Raw genomic sequence first — 22,879 nt, 5'->3', positions numbered from 1 at the left:
TGTAATTGTATTGTCTGACACATTGCGAGAAGGAAGTGATACCAACCATATGCTACCAAGTAAACACATGTCTGCATCATATTACACATGTACATTCGCGTGTGCATTCATGGACATTGAGGAGCACGGGGCGGATCATGAGCACATTATAGAGCAACTCATGAATAAACAGCTGAAATGTCGCATTTAGATTCAAATTATAGTTTTTGCAGAACTCGTTATGGTCAATTTGCATGTCTGGGACAAGCAAAGTGGGCGTTAGCATAATTTGCGTGTGAAAAGCCTCCCTTTGATGACTTTGTTAAATCTAATGAAATTACCAATGTTAGTTAAGATTTATTTTCAGCAGTAACAATGACAACCAGTCCCCTGGCGCTGTCCCCTAATAAATATTTGCATTTCGATACATAAGAAAATACCTGAGGAGCCCAGGAGCCCCGACAGCTGGAATCTATCGAGAATTTTGCATTTTTAAAATGATTAATGAGATTTTATTCTGTTGCTAGAATTTAAAAAAAACATTACTAACTACACTTTTAATATACCGGTAATATTTACATGACTAGCTAAACCCATAGTATGAGTAATTTAGAAAAAACTACTGTATATTTTCTTCTTTTAATCCTCAGAAAATTAGATAAACTACCTTCAAAATGTACCAATTCAGGTGTCGTGATTTTGGAAATAACTTATTTATATAGAATTTCCATTCTTTCCTAGCAGTTAGAAGGCACATACTACGGTTTTTAATTTGTTGAATCTTTACATTTAGTATGCTGGATTTACACGTTTTGAACAAAGAAACCTAAAGATACCCAGAAAAGTATGTATTTCTGTAAACTAGACAACCCAGAGTATCTCATCACAAGTATTATGCAGCCACCAATTACTGCCAAAGTTGGCCGTAGAATGAATTTTCTGAGCGTTTTTCACCAACACTTTTTTGCGCATGGTATGTGTGATGGCAGAGAAATCCAGCCAAACTGATTCAGCGGCATCTCCTGATTGCGGAAAAACTCCAGATTAGGTTTTTTATGCATATGTTATTTTTTTGTTTTTGTTAATTTGCAGGGCAAAAACCTGTGGATTTGTGCAAATTCAAAATACTGCCCGAACTGAACATGAAAGAAGAGAAAAACATGATATAAAAGAAATATGATAATCTAGTACTCTTCTGGCACCAGTGAGGGCAGTTGTGCAATGAATCGACCTCCTGCTAAGATGCAGGACATTTTCATCTTGCACATTTGGAGTGGCATCCTCAAACAGGATGTCTTTTAACATTTTTAATTGGAACTCCGGTGATTTCCGCCAGATAAAATAAATAAAATTAAAAAAAGTGTCCCTCTTTCACATTTTGAAATGTTGGAAGGTATGTAATACTGTACTTTGTAAATAAGGTCTTAAATAATAAAACAGTAAGCAAAACCCCACAAATATCTTGATCTAGCAAACTATCTAACAAACATAATGAACCTTTATTCCAGTAGTGTGTAAGGCACCCAGCTCAGGTTTTAGAGGACACATGATGGTATCTTCAAGAATCAATAGTTGTTAACTCTTTCTGTTATTGGCTATTTGCCTCCATTTTAGCATCATATGGGAGCATTACTTATTAATAAAGATGCATACTTATACATGTATTATGTAGATATAATGCTCCCATGAGATGTAGTAATGGGTAAGGGCTAATACCTGGCCACAGCAGGAATATATATATATATATATATATATATATGTATATTTATATATCTCTTTACACAAGAGTTTGGAGAGTTTCTGTGGGATTTTTTGCCCATTCATCAGTAGAGCATTTGTGAGGTCAAACACCGATGTTGGCCCAGAAGGCCAGGCTTGCAATCTCAGTTCCATTTCATCTCAAAGGTGTTTGATGGGGTTGACGTCAGGGCTGTGTGCGGCCGGTCAAGTTCTTCCACACCAAACTCATCCAATCATGTCTTTATAGATCTTGCTTTGTGCATTGGGCGCAGTCATGCTGGAATAAAAAAAAAGACCTTCCCCAAACTATTTCCACAAAGCTGAAAGCATAGCATTGTCCAAAAATGTCTTGATATGTCCCTTTCAGCCTACCAAGACATTTTGGATAATACTATGCTTCATTTTGAAATAGATTCAAGGGCTAAGTGAATTTATAAATGACCCAAGACTGGACTAGTATAACAAGTGTCCTGAATAAATACAGAGGTAGTTATCTTGAAGTTAACTGTCCTTCGCAAGAGCTCTTTTTTTAAGTCTAACATTCCTAGGAACATACGTGGTAGGGTAAAACTGATCAATTCTTCTTGTCAAGAGCACCCCAAGTGATTTTGGAAAACAAATCTGCTCTGGGGTCTACTCTGGGTTATTGCTGAGCCCAGGTCTACTTGAGCTGATGGTATCACTCAGGGCTAGCATCCCTTTCCAAAATACGTCCAAGATCCCTTCCTAAAAATGGCCAGAGAACCCAAAGTGTCTTAGGGTTGCCTATATGTATGATTGATTCTGAAAGACTTATTGAACTACTAATACTTCTGTCTAGACTTGAGCACAGGCCAAGTCTTTGTGTTCGTCTCCGTGTTCATGAAAAAACCTTCTTATTCCATGAATATTCACCCGTTTCCACGTTCTTTTTGGCTAAATATTCATGTACGTTCTTCGTGTTCGTTTTTCTCTAAGTTTTCTGACAGTTTTCTAGTAGGGGTTAATACGGGGTAAACGCGGTAACATTACGCGGCAGTAAGAGTGACTCTATTGGTGGCAGGGGCCTCCATTGGGCAGGGAGATTAGCTAGGAGATATTTACGAAGATGAACACAAAGATTCTCTGTGTTGTGCTTCTTCGTCTTCATGTACATTTACCATATTAGTTTATTCAGTATTTGGTTTGAACTCCCGAATATGAATGCATAAGTCTACTTCTGTCTCATATCTCATAGTATGCAGCACATTTTGGCAGCTATGGCATCTGATTCATATGTGAGAGCAATTTGTTGTGTTTCTTTAGTTACTTCCTGGGGCACCTTACTAAAACTGTATTTGTTTGCTAACCATCCTGACTACATCCCAGTCAAACAAAGATTTGGCTCTTCTTCTCTATGGGCAATGTTTCTCAATGTGGAGGAAACCTGCTTAATGTCTTTTTCCAAACTTCTTTACAGTGTTTGTGAGAGTTTGTATATGTGTAAATTTGAGCGTTGCATGGCTACATAGCCTTGAAGGACCACGTTGACAGCTATACAAATAATAGATGTTTGTTCTTGAGGGTTATTATGTTCTTTTGCAAAATGTTCTTTAATATATGTGTTTAGCACTGGGGAGTCATTAAAATACCATGGTCTTATGGGACAATCCTCAAAGTCATTTGGATAGGACACAGTTTATTACTGCATGATCTGAGCACAGAATTTCAGCTGCTGTCAGCCAGAGAGAGATGGAGACAGAAACGTTTTGATTAGGTTCTGGTCCTTGTCAGTCAGAAGCAGCACTCTTGATGAATCGATTATCATATGAACTTCTCTTATTATTTGTAGGCTTGAATTTGGAAAAATGTCAGGGACTGAAAAGTATATGTGCTCTGTCCATGTAGGGGCTCAAAGTTAAGATCTATGCAATCAGCCTATTTGGACAGTAAAGTCTAACAGAGTAAGGAGAAATTGAGATTTGAAGAAATTGAGATTTGGGTTGGTGAGGATGGACGTGCTTGGGGTGTCTAGAGACATTATACTGCACTCCCACTGCTCTACTAACACCTCTCCTCTCTGTCAGTCTCTTCACTGGCTGCCTGAGTGCTTCAGGAGTTATTTCAAAAGCCCCTACTTGCATCTCATGACCATACCAGGGAACTTCTGGGCTCCGGCTACCCGGAACGTTCCCTTGCGGGTCCCGCTGATGTCAGTGGGAGAAAATGGGCAGGGGAGCGGGGCGTGTCAAGACCCCACTCCTGTGACCTGGAGGAGTCGGGTCTTGACCCAGAGAACCGGAGAAGCAGTGCTTCGCCCAGCAATCTCCGGCTCAAACCAGGAGAGTTCCCAGGTATGCTCATGACTCATTTCTAAATACTAGATTGTAAGCTCGTTTGAGCAGGGCCCTCCTCGCCTGTTGTTTCTGTTAAATTGTTATATTATATACTACTTGTTATGTCCTGTCTACCCATTGTACAGCGCTACGGAATATGATGGTGCTATTTAAAACAATTATAATAATGATAATATGTATCAAACAATCAGTGATCAGCCATCATCTAATAGGAATGACATCAAGTGCTACATCTATAAATGCAAAATCCTGCTAGCCAGTTCCCCTGACAAAGCCGCTCTGTATGTTGAAACACATGTTGGGCTCTGAATGCCCAGCAGACGTTTGGTTGCAATCTTGCTCTTCACACTCTGGGCAGTGGAAACAGGGAAAACAGAGAGAAATGGTGTAATAGCAGTTACGAGATGATGTTACAAAGAAGGTGCTAGAAAGGAACATAACATTTGATTAGTGATTCATCCACCCCAATGATTGCTTCACACTTTCAATAGGAACTCCCAGAAATCAATAGTTCTTTCTGTGCATGCGCACGAGGATCTGAACTGACCCCTGCCCGCAGTGTTTCCTGAGTCGACTGGGGGTAAGTATATCACGTGTATGAAGATGTGTTTGGCTGCAGTGCCCCTTTAACCGTGTTCTCTGAACCCATTTGTTACCACCAAGTGATGTTGAGACAACAAAGCCCAGTATTCTTCTGCAGGGTTCGGAACGACAATCCCTTACTTGCCCTAATATTTCCACATATGTTAAACTAATCGGTCATTTAAAGTTAGTTAGGACTGGAACTTGTCACCTGCCCTTATTGAATACTCAATGAATCCTACCGAGCATAGAACTAAAGCTGTCCTTTCTGTGGGAAAAAGGCCATGTCATTGCTTTTTAATAATAATTAATCAAATAAATCAAATTTTAGCAAATCCCCTTAGCTCAGATATATATACTAAGGCTTTTTATACTTGAAGCAATAAAATGCCACTAAACGCAGTGCATCAAAGGTTTAATTAGAATGAAAGAAAATATTTTTTCACCTATAGGTGGTACTTATATGGAATAGTGAGGGGTTTACAAAAGATATGAACACAAAGCCATGAACCAGGTACGATTTGAGGTTTTGCCATAAAATTCGATGTATCCCTCTGAGAGAGGTGGCATTACTATATAAACAGATAAGGTGTCTGCGTTGGCACCTCTCTTGGTCTAAGGAGTACCTTCAAATAACGCGGGAGGAGTGAGACACCTATTACTCATAATAAAAACTAATATCGGTTATTTGTATTGGTGATCCCCTTCAATCTTTTCGCTTAGGGTTCTATTCTGGAGTCACTGCTGTCCCCCCCGTTTCGTTTCCCCATAATGTGACAGTTTGCCCCCTTCCTGTAGTCCTTCTCTCAAGGATGGCCGGCACCACATCCATCCTCGTCTGTCCTTCTGATATAGCTGGGCGGTGCAGGTGTTTTAAGAGCAAGATTCTCTGCCCGTCTATCTCCCTTTTTCACCCAGTCTGAAGAAAAGCCAGTGAACTGACATCAGCGCAGGCAGGGTGGGAAGGGAAGGGGGGTGAAGGAGAAGGAGCACGCAGGCGTGTTGTGAATGGGTGGGGAGGGGAGAGAGATGTTCAGCAGAGCAGCCTGAAGCATCCCTATTCACCTACTGTAGTCCCTTCTTCCCCAGTAAAGAATTCACCTATTGATATCCCTGTAGACCCCTCCTGTCCTCCATCTGCCTCTCGTCATCTCTTGGTCATCTTGCAGACAGGACTAAGTGTACCGAAACCCAGGCTGCAGAAAGGGATTCGTTTTTGCTCTTCTCTCTGGTCTTGTCTCCTGGTCCTTCCCCGAGCATCATGTCTGCAGGGGGAGATTTTGGAAACCCACTGAGGAAATTCAAGCTGGTTTTCCTTGGAGAACAAAGTGGTGAGTATTAGCACATGGGGGGTTAAAGGGAAATTGATGGGATTTCTGTAAAAACACCTCATTTCTAAATTGTGCTGCTAAAGGACCTAACCAAACGGGCTCAACTGAAGATGCCTCTGACATGTAAAAAGGTACCCACGACTGGGAGGCATAGCCTAGGCATTCTCAGGAGCACGCTCGTTAGTACAATGTGTTACCTACATACATGTACCCCTGTTTAATTGGAAGGGGTACAGACACAGGTGAGGTTTTAACCCCTCCCATGCTGACGCAGATGTATCACCCCTTAATAATTATTCTGTTGCGCAGAACCTGAACCAATCTCGCTTATTCTTTTTAACCCCTGGGCCTGTCATTTTAAAAATGCTAATTTTTTTTGCTAACACATAAATATCTAAGCACTTTATGGCCTTTACGGCAGGTGGTGAGGTTAACATTGCATCCAAAATACCTGCAGAATGCAACCATTATTCACGAGTGCCATCAGTCAGATGGCCTTTTCCAATTCTATACCGGCTATACTGTATGCAGGCCCTTTAATCTTTCTAAACGTCTCGGATGATAGATTTTGCCTAAAAGTAAGATGTTTCGCCTACATGTCGAATGTAGGAAAGCATTGATATTGCCCTAACATCCAATGCTGGAATATAATACTGCACCCTCCATACATCGATTGATATTATATACAGTATAGAGTTCCATCAGCTAGGCACGCCCTTAATGACTCCCGGGATATGTCTGTGAGATGCACAGACTGCTCGCCTCTTATCAGTAGAATGCCATTAGGATTTGTTAGCAGAAGGTGTGTTTATTTAATGAAAACACCGAAAATCATCTGTCTCTGCCCAGGAGAGGTTGGGTTGGGCTATAAAGACATAAACTGCATTTATGCAAGAAATGTCTATATCTGAGAAAATATTGATCTGTTGAATTGATTCCGATCCGCTGTTAAGGAGTTGGTATTACATGTTCTAAATCTTTCATGAAGAACAACACGCATGTACGTGTGTACAGTAAAACGATTACCGATATCACATTTCTTGATGATAGAAAAGGCATAGCTAATTAATCTTGGTAGAACGCTGCAGGATTTATATATATTGGTTAACAAAATCAAACCTGTGTGCACGACATAACATGAAGAACTGTGGCGATTCTTGGGTGTATATCTGCTTCGGTACACTGCATGTGGACAGCAAGAAGTGACGCCGGCTCAAATGATGTGTGGTGTAGCCTTTTTTTATCAAGGACAGGACAAATCCTTGTTCCGCTTCACCCAATGGGTCAAAGGCCACAGCTGTGAACTAATATTTAAGACCCTTTGACCTCAGGAAAGACATTTATTGCCAAAGTCATCAATCCATTGTTGCTGAGAAATCAGTTAAAGGATTGTGGTTATTAAACGGAGTAATCTAGTAATGCGAGTAACAGGATTGTGATATGGCTACCTCAGGGGGATGATTGTCCAGGGATTTCTTTTTTTATTTAGTGGTTACTTTTTATGTTTATTTAATGTTATCAAGTTGCATTTTTTTCAGCATTTACGTAAATTATTTTTGTTCCAAAAACCTCTCATTTTTTTCCACTTAAAAGGGACAGTTTGACGTCCCTGACAACCCCATTGAAGAAGAACGCATAATTAAGTATTTAATAAGCATTCTCCTCAAAGGAAAGCAATAAATAAAAACATTTACCCGGCCTGGAAGACACAGCCCTGTCACTGTAGCTGCCCTCCTTCTCTATGGTCCTACATCCTAATCTGATGAATGGGAGAGCTTGCCGGACATGTACACAGGGTTCTGAAAGGACCCCCGCGTGTATCATTCACTGAGCTGGAGCCCACCAGTGCATTCGGCCGAACCTATCTCCTGCATGCAAAATAGCTGGGGGACAGGGAAAGAGGCAAATAAGTATGGTGGATTCTGCAGAGTCCCCCCATTTGCATTTGCACAAGCAACATCCATATAACACGTGGCTGTGTAACACTGGCTGAGTTTTGCTTTCTAAGCTTCTAATGCATTATTGATCCGCAATGCTTGCAGGCTCTCAGACTGAAATACTTCATCCTTCCTTTTGTTCCAATTACCCATACTACTCCCTTAGATTGTAAGCTCACGAGCGGGGCCCTCAAAAGCCCACCATTCCTGCCAGGGATGTTGTGTAAAAGTACCATAAAGCTAGATGGCAAGCACAAGGGCAGGGCTTTCAACTCCTCATCTGTGTGTATGTATTACATTAGGGCAGCCTATGGAGGGTCCATAGGCTGCCCTAAAATCAGACCTTTATAAACATTACAAAAAGGAACACACATTATATAATGTTTAAAACCTACCAATGTGCAGCACGTGTGGTAAAATTGTATTGTGTTGCACACCTGTGACTTATAGGCAGCTGGCCTTAAAGTGCAAGAGACCATTTTAACCTACGTAATTCGTGTCTGTAAAAACAAAAGGGGCACGAAACTGAGCTCCTGTGTGGACACTAGAGTAGGTCTTGATACTTATATCAACGCGAGGGGACAGCTATATCAGATAAATACTAGAGAAGAAAAAATGAAGCCTGCTGTGGGATAAAACAGGCCCTTTGTCCCCCATATTAAACCACGAAATATTGTGTTTAATCACATAGCGTACACATTTCCTTTTTGTTACAATAAATACTTAATGATGTCTTTGGTTCTATTCGTATGGTTAATGGCTCGCAAATTATTTTCACTCGGTTCCAGTCTCACTCCGTTTCTCATCTTAATGACTCTCAGACTCTGTCTTTAACTAATCATACTTTTCAGCTCTCATCATTATTATTATGAATATTTTACAGTTAATGCTCCTTATTACTAGAGGAGAATTTGGTGATACATATACTAACCCTCACAGTGCCAAATAACTTTTGCTTTAGAACGCTAAGAGTTAAGCTGAAATAATGTTTTTTTCATGAAAATAATTAAAGAAATAAGAACTCCGTGTCTCATTAGAATTGTAACAATAATGTAAAACAGCTCAGTTTTGTGACAAGTAGCTTTTCTTTCAGGCCTTATGAGCCGTCAGCAGAGGTCGGATATAGAAAGGGTTTTGCTGTATAAGCTTTCTCAGGAAAGCAGACGGTTCACTGAAGGACACAGAGTCTTTGAGAAGAATTTTAATGACCCAGTCTAGTCTGGAAATGGGTTAGGGGGGCTCAGCTCCTTTATGCAAACCGACCCACCCACAGCCCGGCTACATACCTACGAGCATCCCACCCTATCAAGTGGCCAGATTGGGAATTATAATGTAATTTATAATCACATGAACTGTTGCTTTCATCCACATTATCACGCTCACTCCCAGCAATCATTCTGAGCTCCTGGAAAAGAGGTAGATCAGGGGAGGAAGGAGGGACAGTGGGGTTTGGGTCAAAAAATTAACTAGAGTCCTAGAGAAGAAAACTTGAGATTTAAGTACTTAGCAGCAATTAAATCATTTGTGTCGGACATTTTGCCCAGGTATAGATATATATATATATGCCAAAATATATGACAAAATGAACCTTATGAACCTTATACCATACACATATGTTTGTATGTTACTGTTCTATCTGGATTATAGTTCATACCTTTTTATCTATTTTTTTTAGGAAGGAAATCTATTTGTTTGTCTCTTCCATTCCCTCTATCTATATTAATTTCTCCTTCATTCAGATCATTTTCTCCACATGCAATTGCCATTCACTCACTCCCTACAACTTAATTTTAAAGCTCCCTCTCACATAGAAGCCACTATGAAGGCTAAAGGGTACACTATAAATCAACCTCAAGGAACCGTCATGTCATAAAATACTGTTCCTTTCAATCACTGTCATATATTGGTGCTACAGTTACAAAGCATGTCAAAAGCAACAAGGCCCCTTCACGTCCAGTGCTATTATAGCCCGCAATCCCATGGCGGTGATCCCTGACCTGATTGACGCAGCTGATTTCAATGGTGGGCTACTCAGTACTGATATAATCCACAGCAAGCGAATCTGAGCAGTCATAGTAACAAAAGAGTTTATCAGATACAAACTACGGTAAGAGACTGCTTGTGAGCCTCCGTCTCAACTCCCTAAATTATAACTCTCTTCTATTGAATATACCACTCTACACACAGCGCTGTTTGCTTACAGTGTATATCTGGTGTAAACTTTTATCTCTAGATCCGTCACCCCTCTCACAGAGCACTATGCTTTATTTAATGTATAGTTTAAGTTTTAAAAAATAATAGTTTAGGAATTGTTTTATGCTTATTTGTTGCCTTTACAGGGTGGTGATCAGTGGAACAGAAGCGGTAGAGGCTAATACAGTGAGGGAATTTAAACATGATTGGGATAGACATAAAGATATCCTGAGTCTGATACAAGACCAACGGCTGATTAGGGTCTGAGTCTTGACATCAGGAAAAATGGGCAGATTAGATAGGCCAATCTTTTTTTATCTCCTGTCAAATTTTATATTTCTATGTTTCAAATGTTATTTTATTTTTTTCTCTAATACACTTCAGTTTGCATCGTCGTAGCACAAAGCACAGAGGAGATTAATTTACATGGATTTGGAAAACGAATACGATTGTTAACTCAGTTGTGAGCAGGATGCTCATGTTGATACATTGTCCCATATTACTCTGCTACAGAGAAAATATAAAATATCAGTTTAAGCCAATATGATAAAGCCTAGGGCAGCAAGATGCCTGGAAATCAATAGCAATTGTCAGGGGTCTGAGAGAGGTGCATGCTGGGATTTCTACTCCTCATTTAAAGGAGTATGGTCATTTTTTACATGCATGAAGCCATTGGTTATGCAGAGCCAAAAAAAGAGCCAAAAAAACAATAGACCTACCAAAAGTCCAAGGTCTGAGAGGATCGGGAGAAGATTACTCCTCCTCATTGAGATTGTTAATGATGGAGTAGTCCATTAGCAAGCTGAGGATCAGCCTGTGCATGTGTCCAGGATCGGCCAGTTCTTTGAAAACCACAATGTGTCCTTAACACAACACATTAGGCACCAAGCTTCTTCTATGGCATCCTTAGTTCCATACAAAATGGATCGATAGACGAGGAACTTCCTCTAGACAAAGAATTTGAGTTCATTTTCCAGGGATCTCAACAAAGCCTGTGCAAAAGGACATTGTCAGAACAGATGTGGTGGAGTCTCCTTGGCTATGGTGTACTGTGGGCCGTGCCTGAGCTACAAAGCCCCATAGCATGCATAAATGTCCTCTGGCCTCCAATTAAAGTCTATCCATGCCCAGTGGCATATTTACCTTTCGCATTGCCCTAGACCTGACCAAGGCCACTGCCCCCGTATCAGTTGGTGTCTGCACCGCATTCAATGGCATTCTGTGACCTAAAGGCATGCACCGCCTTCTAATACAGTCTATAGAAGCTGTGTGGCGCGGCCTCCATAGTGTAAATGGGCCAGTTGGGGAAATCAAACATCTCCCCTTTAACCAGCCCATTGAGCAGGGTGATCTGCCCCCCGTTTGGCAGCCGGAGGACTGCCACCCCCCTGGACCTGCCGGCCTAGGTCACGATACGTCACTGTAAAATAGCTCTAAAGATGGACAACACAGTTATTATCAATCTATATGGTAGGCTGAGACAATGCAGAAAGGGTAAAGTATATTACAAAATCATACTTGGACTAACAGTACGATTTGGATATAATCAGCACTGAGGGATGGTGGGAAATGCATGAACACTTGTACAAAATGGTAGAGGCAAATGTGATGTCAGGGCTGAAATATAAAAACCAAAACTATTCAAACTAATGAACCTTAAATTAAAATATCAATAACACAAGTGATGGGGGGGACACAATTATGGATTTATCTCAGATGTGCCTCAGAGCAATGGGTGTCATATTAAAGCTTTCGAGGAGGGAATGGAAGAAGCATGAATCATGCTAGCCCTAAAGCGGTGTTGACCAGGGTTTTAATATATTTGGAAGAACAAACTAATATGGGTTGAGCACCATATTAAATTAGTGATATAATATGATACGACCCATGGGATTTTTTTTTGCTGGGGTCTTGCTCTTGAAGAATCTCGCCTTTTAATGAAATGTGAAAGAAATGAGGCATTTTTGGGCTTCTTTCTCTCATTAATGTTTTTTTCCCACTTTTTCATTCACTTAGTTTGCATCATTGCTTCCATTTTTATTATCTAGGATCTCCTTACCTACCCTAGCTTATACAACACATGGTGTGGTGGTGGTGGTGGTGGTCTTGTGGTTGCATTTATTCTTATAATGGTACAGATAGAAAGAGATTTATACAGATTACATACTTGTTGATTATAATGACAGACATGAATGACATGAATTAGGTGTTCGCTGTTAATTGAAAATCATACAATGGAGACTTAAAGGAGCCATATGCCAGATTACATCTGCCTCGAATTCAGTGTATTTTATTAGTGACTCAAGTGAGATTTTTAAATTTAACCTATTTGAGAGTAGACCTTTGAGGAAGCACTTAGAATAATATGTATATTAATAAATAAAAGAATATTTAGCATTATTTCAGCCTACGTGTGGATTAAAGGTTGTTTTGCTGTGGGGTCTCCAGGGAAGGTCTGCATGGGCTATGTGGTCCCTTCTGTCTTTGTTGCTAAGCTACCGTTTAGCAGAGAGGTGCATTTAGCACTCGCTTTGGTCCTTCTAGATCTCTGAAGGTGTAAATGATGTCTGAATGCTGTCGCCTTTAATGTCTCACTAAGGGAAGGGTGGTTGGCTAAAATAATCTGTATGCCACAGAAAATATACGATGAAGAAATAATTATCATTGAATAAAATCTTGCAATGTTTAAAGATATAACTGGTTAGATTTCATTATGAGATTCTGATTAAAAGAAAGTATTGGCTGCAAACCACTGTATAAGCCGTTGAGATGCTATATGTATACTCAATTTAATACAGGATTGTATAAAATATAAATGTAACCAGGCAACCTCCAATATCCTATACAGAATTAAAGATAGGACTATGCCATTTAAATTTTTGTTATCTCTGATACTATGAGATTAGGGATGTGGCCTTGTAGAACACAATGGCACAAACAAAACCCCATTTCTAAAACAAATTGTTCCCTATTTTGCACTATTTTTATAGTTATTGTGTATGGCATACCTCCCAACATTTCAAAATGTGAAAGAAGGACACCTTTTTTTAATCGCTTTCGCGGAACTCATCAATACAATTGCACTTCACAATGCCGCGCTTGCATCGCTACTTAAAACACGCTACATTTTTGTCAGCACTGTCATGCATATTAAAAGTAAAGAACACATCGAATTCCCATGAGGCTCAGCCAGACATACTACTTCCATGATGCTGGCTGAGCATCATGGGAAATGCAGTTAACAGTAAATGTTCACTGTGAATTACAATTCCCATGATGCTCAGCCAGCCAGGTGTCCACATGACTAGGCATCGTGGGAGTTTAAATTCACAACTAACACCTGTCATATCATCTGCTGTTAACTACAGTTCACATGAGGCTCAGCCAGACATACTGCTTCCATGATGCTAGCTGAGTATCATGGTTAGTGCAATCAACAGTAAAGCTGCAGATGCTAGCTGTGAACTACAATTCCTATGATTCTCAGCCAGGCAGGTGTCCACCATAATGCTGACTGAGTATCACTGGAAGAGTAGTCAACAGCAGATTTTTTTTTTTGTTAGCCTCCCTCCCAGGACCCCCCTTACACACTGCCTTTACACACACCTGCCCATAAACACACATATACACATACACTGTCCTTACACAGACACATATACATACACTGCCCTTACACACAAACACATATATACATACGCTGCCATTACATACACATATACACATACGCTGCCCTTACACAAACCTGCTCATAAACACACATATACACATACACTGCCCTTACACAAACCTGCTCATAAACACACATATACACATACACTGCCCTTACACACTCCTCTCCATACACACTGCCTTTATATACACCTGCCCATAAACATACATATACACGTACAGTGCACTTACACACACACACATATACACATACACTGCCCTTACACACACCTGCTCATAAACACACATATATGCTTACACTGCCCTTACATACGCCTCTCCATACACACTGCCTTTACACACACCTGCCCATAAACATACATATACACGTACAATGCCCTTACACACACATAGACACTGCCCTTACATACACCTGCTCATAAACACACATATACACATACACTGTCCTTACACACACATATAAACATATACAGCCCTTACACACAACTGCCTTTACACACACACATATACACATACACTGCCCTTCCACACAGTTTACAAATACCTATACTGCTCTTACACACACACATGTCCATACACACACAAGCTTACAAACACATACATTCATATACACTGCCATTACTCCCCATCTCTTACCTCTTCCACCATCCTTCTTCCTTCATTCTTCATCCTGTATACTGCATCCTGTGGTTGGAGCACGAGGCCTGTCACTTCAGACTTCGCTTTACTGCTCCCTCATCACTACATGCAGGCTATTGCTGCAGAGTGCAGGGATGATGTCATATTTGCCAGTGTGTAGTGATGAGGGAGCAGTAAAGTGAGGTATGAAATGACAGACCTCGCACTCCCTACTGTTGAGCCGACTAGAGAGAGATTGTGATATCCCAACTAGTCCTGCAGGCTGCAGCTGCATATTGGGGTGGCTGTGCGCCCCCAGGAAGCTGCACCTGAGGTGAGAACGGCTCTCGCCTCACCCTACCTCTGCCCCTGCAAAGCGGGACAAAGGTAGGCATAGGTGGGACAGAGACCCAAAATCAGGAAATGTCCCACCCAAATCGGGACAGTTGGGGGGCATGGTATGGTCATCAATGTTTTTTAACATTGTCAACACTCCTGTCTTATCTTCTAGCTTGGGAGAAGTGGGTCTTCTTAACCTCCATGGTGGACATGACACATTGACCTGAACCTCTTCATAGGGAAGATTAAACGGAAGAATCGAAACAAACTGTCTACTGTATCTAGTTCTTACACTAGAGTTTGGCACAGAACACTAAATACTGTCTGAATCTGTAAATGTGATCTTTCTACTGAACCGTCTTGGCAATGCTTTGGCATCCAAATGGTCTTTCTACAGATGCGCAAATAAAATAGTGGCCTGGTGGCAAAATATCTGCTCTGAAGAGAACATGGTAGACATGCTCCACTTTTCTCATTCTAAGGTGTACTTCTTCCTTCTTTATAATACAATTTGCTAATTTGCGTTGCTTTACACAATCACATAAGAAAAGTGTCAGGACCCTGGTAAGCAGGTCGGGTAGGAGCCCAGTAGCAGGGGATACAAGGGGTTCTGTTTGCACCCCACGATGCATGACGGTAAGTGATGTGGTACGGACAGGCGAAATAACACACAGCACAACAGAATACGAGGAAAGGTACTGTATTGATATATCACCAGCAAGTAAAGGCAGTAGTCTCTAGGCAGGATGCCCACTGGCAGGGCTGACGGTTATGGAGGCCCACTGGGTGGGCTGACGGGTACGGAGGCCCACTAGGTGGGCTGACAGCAGGAAGCCCACTGGCAGGGCTGACGGGTACGGAGGCCCACTGGGTGGGCTGACGGCAGGAAGCCCACTGGCAGGGCTGACTGGTACGGTGGCCCACTGGGTGAGCTGACGGCAGGAAGCCCACTGGCAGGGCTGATGGGTACGGAGGCCCACTGGGTGGGCTGACTGGTACGGAGGCCCACTGGGTGGGCTGACGGCAGGAAGCCCACTGGCAGGGCTGACGGGTCCGGAGGCCCACTGGGTGGGCTGACTGGTACGGAGGCCCACTGGGTGGGCTGACGGCAGGAAGCCCAGTGGCAGGGCTGACTGGTCCGGAGGCCCACTGGGTGGGCTGACGGCAGGAAGCCCACTGGCAGGGCTGACTGGTCCGGAGGCCCACTGGGTGGGCTGACGGCAGGAAGCCCACTGGCAGGGCTGACTGGTACGGAGGCCCACTGGGTGAGCTGACGGCAGGAAGCCCACTGGCAGGGCTGACTGGTACGGAGGCCCACTGGGTGGGCTGACAGCAGGAAGCCCACTGGCAGGGCTGACGGGTACAGAGGCCCACTGGGTGGGCTGGCGGTTAGCTCAGGTACAGGCAGGTAGCTCAGGAACAAGACACGGGTAGCTCACGGTACAGGGCCAAAGCAGAGCGGTCCATGCACTTCAATGCAAAGGCCCTGACTAAAGGGCAGGGCAGGTTAATAAAGGCAGGGCTTCACTCAGGTGATCAGACTCAGCTGACCTGGTAATCTGATCCTGAGGACTCCAGAGGGAGGGGGAGGGTGGCCACTAGTGGAAGCAGCAGGACATTACAGCAAATAAATAATCCATGGTCCGGGCTAGTAGGGTGGAACCCTGACAAAAAGGTTCCTTCTATAGAATTTTAGGACAGGGCAAGTATGAGACAATAAGATAGAGGAATGGAGTGTTTGCCCCTTTCCAATATATCAATATATTTTATATTACCGGTATATATATTTATATAATATATATTATGTATATATATATATATATATATATATATATTGCAATAGGGCAGACTAGCTGTTCCTTTTATATGGAGGAAGGTGATAATTGGCAGAGATGGTAAAAATGTAGTTTTAGGGTAATACTATAGGTATAATAAATAAATACTGTAATATAAAATATAATATTAAGTACAGTCCTTAAAAAATATGGTACTTTATCCATTAAATGTAGCTGCCCTACGTTAATAACAATAGTGATATGAAAAATACAACCTGACTATTCACATTACAGATACGGTACTGATCTCATTATCACTTGCAAAGCTGTTTACTTTGTGGTCAGAGACAAATCTATGAGAAAGGAGTTTACCAAGATATTTAATGTGACAATGACCGATTGATAGCCTTTATGTAATGGAGTTAGGCCATTAGAGGGAGGATAATGCATTTTATTTATAGAATGTAATTTATAAACACATTTTCTGCTGTTTATATGCACGTCAGTGTGGCTTTTAGTGCCGTAGAACACTACAACAACTCTTAGGAAGATGGAAGAAGGAAGAGGCACATGGGATCTTGGTCCCAAAGCAGGACTGTTCCTCCTAAAGTGGGACATTTGGGAGATGCGTTATCATATAGACTTTTCATATATACTGATAATTCATTTGGTTTAAATAGTGATTTTTTGGAACAGATGTGTTACATGCAAATATATTCATGTACACTTGTTCTGTTTTTTAGTTGGGAAAACATCTCTCATCACAAGGTTTATGTACGACAGTTTTGACAACACATATCAGGTGAGCATATTTGGTTCTTACAGATTAAGAAGCAGTATTTACTATTTACGTCAAATAATTCCCAAGCTATTGGATTTCCACCTTGACTTAGTATGTCTACTAGACTGTCTTAATTGATATCAAGGACCATAATGGTGGAAAGATCTAAAGTTATTAGAAAACATTTAAAGATATTTTGAGAAAATAATTTAGGAGCTTTAAATCTAACCTTGTATTTACAGATGTAAACCATAACGGGTTTCCATCACATTTATGCGTTACACCTTTTTTTTCTAGGCTACAATTGGAATAGACTTTCTGTCAAAGACGATGTATCTAGAGGATCGGACGGTAAGTGTTTTCATAGGGAACTAGGGAGTCCCTTTATTTGCCACTTTGGGAGTGATATTAACACTATGAGAATTTTTAGGTAACACTATTCTCCTCTGCTACGTTCATCCATGTTCCTCTTGTTGTGTCTCTACTGTATGGTGTTGTCCCAGGTCAGACTGCAGCTCTGGGACACCGCAGGCCAGGAGAGGTTCCGCAGCCTCATACCAAGTTATATACGGGACTCCACTGTGGCTGTAGTAGTCTATGACATCACAAGTAAGTACCTTTTAAACTTAAATGACCTTAAATGTTGCCTCCTTTGTGAGTGTATGATAGATGGTATGGTGGTATGGGCTATCAAACCCTCCTAATCTAACTAATGGCTTTGACAGCACATCAACTATCAGGAGGGTTCTACAGATACAGAACTGATGAGCATGTTAAGTTATAATTACTATAATCAGTTATTTATATCTCCAACAACTTACTCAAAAATATATAGAAAAATCACAATATATAAGTGGACCCTATGAACATTCTGTCCAGATGCCCTTGACTCAAACAATGTGAAGCACCCTCTTATTTCATGTTCTACAAAGAAGAAATATTTGCTACATTCAGCAATATCTCTAAGCTCTGACTTGAGAATGTATCCTTCAAGCATAGAATTAAAAGAAAAACATGGTGACGGATCCACTGTTGGGAAACCACTGATCCTCAAGCGCTGTTTACATTTCAGATCCCATCATCTTCAACCAATCTGAGCTTAAATAATAGAATTACAAGGTTTGCATTTGTTCATGGCCAATGCCCTTTCAGGTTACCGGGCAAACATTTTCATAAAGTAATCAAAAATATTATTGTAAAATCATTTTTCTTTCTCACATTTTTTATGGCTAATGTATTAAAGCAAAGTCTTTACTCGCCTCTACTGCACAGAAACCGTTGAGAGGACTACTCCTTGAGGAACATTAGAGATTAAGCTTTCCTGTCAGGCTTTGGGGGCTCTTTGTTGAAAAGGGAGTCCAGACAGTGTCTGTGGTGAATTTGGGTGAATAAAGGTTGTTATGGAGTCTTTGTAGGCTGTATTTAGAAGAGTAGCCAGCATGTAGCCCGCTGTGCCATCTCCAAGAGCTGCAGATTACTGCATTAGCACCGTAGACCCCCTGCGGGCGCACCCTTGGCACCCTCTAAATATGCGAAAACACTTTATCAACTATTATATAATTAACGGCACCATTTAGCACCTCTTTAGCATGTCATTAGCATCTTTCTCTGCTTTTCCCTTGTCTGTAAGTGTAGTTCACTAATTAAGATGTCTGCATATGCTCTGGAGAAGCCGGCATCACATGTTAGAGAGATCTGTGAGAAAACAAAATGTTTATATTATTGCAAGCTTTGGAAAGGTTAATGAACTGCAAAAAAAAACAAAAACTATTTAAAGCTTCACTTTGTTTAACTCTTTGTTTTTTGTTTCCCCCATCATTTCTTTAATTGATCCGCAGTCCCTGTGCATGCGCATTTAATGCCGGGACCATGCTGAAAAATCCTTTATCCTAACATCAGAAAAGGTTCAAAAAGAAAAACGACCAGATGTATCAGGTTTTGGCCAATGGGAGAACCCATTTCAAAAATTAATTTTAAAATAATATTGATATTTCACATGGATAAATGACAAAAGGTGCAATATATAGACAGAAGAACATTACCTTTATATATATATATATATTATGCCAGCGAGATTGCTAGTTAATGTATAGATACACTTGTATATACTGTAGACATTTCCAGCCAGTTCCAGGTATGCCAGTGGTTATACTTTTGCCAAAATATCTACCTTTTTTGTTATTTGTAACTCTTGTATAATTGCACATAATGCTGTTAAACATTCATCCCATTCATTCTATATGTATGTATGTCATGCACAGGCTGATTTAACTTTGACTTCTATACCATTTCCCCAGATATGAATTCCTTCCTTCAAACCTCAAAATGGATCGATGATGTCAGAACAGAAAGAGGAAGTGATGTTATAATAATGCTTGTTGGAAATAAGACAGACCTTGCAGACAAAAGGTAATATATGTTATATGCGTGTTAGAGAAAAGCCTTTAGTTCAAGGGGTATTTAATGGACATTCCAGCCATCATATGGATTTTAATGCATATAATAGTTGAGTGGTCCCTTTAAACTGACATCTTATTCCCTTGTAAATGCATGCACTATTTATAAAAGAAAAGCTATGGCGCAGTCAGATCAGACTCGCTATAATAACTATAATAACTATAATGGTATCATTAGTAATTTATGACGTTTATCTTGCAAGATTGTTTGTTATGTTTCTACTTTTCTTTTTACTTATCCCGGTGATGTAATGCTTTCCATGTCTGTCTGTGTTTATTTTATACACAGTTCTAAGTCATCTGTGCCAATGGGGGTATACAGAGGGTGCTGACTTAATGCCACAATCCTACGAGGTTTCAATTGATTTCAATGCAGATAACAAAGCCTGCATTCATCAGCACAAAATACTACATACTGTACAGCAGAATTTCTTTATACTCCCTGTAATTGCAATAAAACTCAGTATCGAGGTTTTCCCGGCTGAATTTAATCTATTGGTGGGAATATTATTATGATTACTATAGTCATTATTCCAGAGCATTGCTATCTTCTGTTTGAATTCCTTTTAGGCGAATCACTATCGAAGCGGGAGAACAACGGGCCAAGGAGCTGAACGTCATGTTTATTGAAACCAGTGCCAAAACCGGATACAATGTTAAACAGGTCAGGCAGTGCATGGGTTGACGGGAGCCGTGGCAGACTGGCAATTAGCAGCCTGAGGGCCAAGCCTGAAGTCCAAATCCTAATACATTTAGCCCAAAAGGCTACCTTACCATATTTTAATGTTTAATATTTTTAACAGTATCTTGGCTAGCTGGTTAGAACTGTCTAACACACATACTGATATATATGGCTCTGTCTTTGCACTTTAAAATCGCATGCTGTAGAACTTCTCATCAGGATAAACAGGGCATTAGATTTGTAGAACAAGCAGATGCTGTGCATTGCGTATGACGGCACAGCAGGGCCGGAGTAATTCTTCATGGTTCCGTATTAGTGCTGAAGCCCTTCTTCTTGAGGTTTTTGGTTGTCTGACTACAGGCCATTGGAGGCCAAGTAATTATGAAACCATGCTGGACATGGAGAGGAGGGCAACTTTATTCCTGGCTCCAGGCTACTCGCTAATGATGTCACTGCATGTCACAGACTATAAGATGAGGCCTGATGCCCTGCGGTATGGATCAACTCTTTTGGTATAGGGGATCGGATTAAGATCTCTACAGATCTGCAGGAGATGTGACAGACTAGATTACTCTCTGCGGGCAGGCTGGGCCAGTCTCCTTGAGAAAGCCGCTGGTAACTTCTAAAGGACAAGCTACTTTTTGGGCATTTCAAAAATAACTTTGTTTTATTGTATCCAGCCAAAAAAAGCTATTGTATTACATTATAGTACAAATGAAAACATTTCTCCCCAAACCACGGCACATTAATTTTGATTTGTTCTTTCCCAAAAATATTACTAGCGGCCCCAATAAGATCAAATGACACAGGTAGATGTTATTAGTTAATAAACATCTCCTAAACATCATTTCAGCTGGGTAACACTTGTTGTCTTTTTCCAGCTTTTCCGTCGTGTGGCATCTGCTCTGCCAGGGATGGAGTGTCCTGAAGAGAAAAGCAAGGATGGCAGTATCCTTTATGTTGTTGTGTCTGGGTGAGATGCTTTATAGCCGTTAGGATCTAATTACCATACCCTGGAGTATACTATTCTGCAAAAGTATACACATATATATTTACATATCTGAGTATTTGCATAGACAGTTGCAGATTAGCTCGATCTGTTATTTCAGCTCAATCTATTAAAAGACAGGTGGTGTATGTAGAATAATTATAAGGATGGGTGGTAATGAGGAACATGGCAGTTCCCCAGTAATGGAGTGCGGTACTTTTAAGTATACGTTGTTGCCAGATGATATGTTAAGCAATCATTTCATCATGTCTGCACTATTCTACATTTCCTTAACCTTTGCATCAGTGATTGATATAAAACTCGACAAACCCCAGGAACCGCAAGTGACTGATGCTGGGTGTTCTTGCTAACTTGCAGCGGTGGACAGGTCCGCTGCCCAGGCCATGCACTTAGCCTACGATGCTTCCTATTGGTTAGCCTGAAAAAACAAATGTTTGGAAATCACATCTAGAGATTGTTAATACCCCCACTACACCCGTTTCCCTTGTTATACGTACCCCCCGGTTTTTGGTTTGCCGGCTCTGGTCTCGGACTTGAGTCTCCTGTTGTCAGCACACTTTAGCATCTCTCCGTGGTCATTAGTTCTACCTCTTTGTGCTCAAACCTACCCCCCCTCTTTAACTCTTACCACCCGTAAGAACTACACAAACCCTCTTATACGATCACTCGCTCGTCTAGAGTCTAGATGTTAGGAATTCAGAACCGTTCAGTTTGATTGTAGTGTTCCAGATGATATTCTCACAAGGAAACGATGTAAATTAAGAGTTTAACTAGATATGCACATTTTAAACTCATCTCCACAATGCCTCTCACCTCATCTGTCTTTAAAGAAACGAATACATGTATTAGACCTCTAAACGCTAATACCCCATCCTTAGCCTTCACACAAGAAAGGGGATTCTGCCTTTAAATGCTGTTAACATGACACTTTAATTTGTTTGTTTTTTTATTTGTTTAGTATATATTATTGTACTTTATCAAAATTGCCAAAAACTTAAGTGACAGACTATTTGCAGCACTGTGGTGTTTTCAGTATGCATGTTAAAAAGCTGGAAATTATGTATGTAAATGTGTACATGGTGCTCTGACGCAGGAATGCATTTCCAGTTGACTACAAATCACATTATCCATCCACCAGAGAACAGGAACTGATACCGTACTGTATAAGGTAAATTGATATTAAAGGGGTTTTTTTTGCATAGAGACGGACAATAGTTATGGTTCTGAGCATAAAGTTTCAGTTGCACCAACATGTTTTATGGCAATTTGCTTCTAACTAATTTCTTACAAATATCATGTGCCTATCAAAGCAGTATTTCTATTTATGTTTATTTTTTGTTTTATTTTAATAAATCACAATAAAAACCTTCTACGTTTTAAAGTTCTGTTTCTTTCCCTTTCATGTTGTCTCACATCTGGCAGCAAGGTAGACGATGAGTCAAGTTTGTACATTTCATCACCATTACTTGCGCC

At 40.8% G+C, this 22,879-nt stretch overlaps 1 protein-coding gene across 1 annotated transcript; it reads left to right on the top strand.

The window, feature by feature from the left end:
• Window positions 1-5,635: 5,635 nt before the first annotated feature.
• On the top strand, window positions 5,636-21,837 carry RAB6B (RAB6B, member RAS oncogene family). The gene is made up of 8 exons (XM_053461125.1): window positions 5,636-5,947; window positions 17,222-17,280; window positions 17,557-17,610; window positions 17,763-17,868; window positions 19,557-19,668; window positions 20,286-20,379; window positions 21,279-21,345; window positions 21,692-21,837. The coding sequence occupies exons 1-8, from the start codon at window positions 5,878-5,880 to the stop codon at window positions 21,754-21,756; spliced, it is 627 nt and encodes a 208-aa protein (XP_053317100.1). The 5' UTR covers window positions 5,636-5,877; the 3' UTR covers window positions 21,757-21,837.
• Window positions 21,838-22,879: the final 1,042 nt, after the last annotated feature.

Source organism: Spea bombifrons, chromosome 3, assembly GCF_027358695.1.
Source record: "Spea bombifrons isolate aSpeBom1 chromosome 3, aSpeBom1.2.pri, whole genome shotgun sequence".
In the NCBI taxonomy this organism is placed as follows: Eukaryota; Metazoa; Chordata; class Amphibia; order Anura; family Pelobatidae; genus Spea; species Spea bombifrons.
Note: the sequence above shows the minus strand (reverse complement) of the source record. Positions and strands in the feature narration are given on the sequence as shown.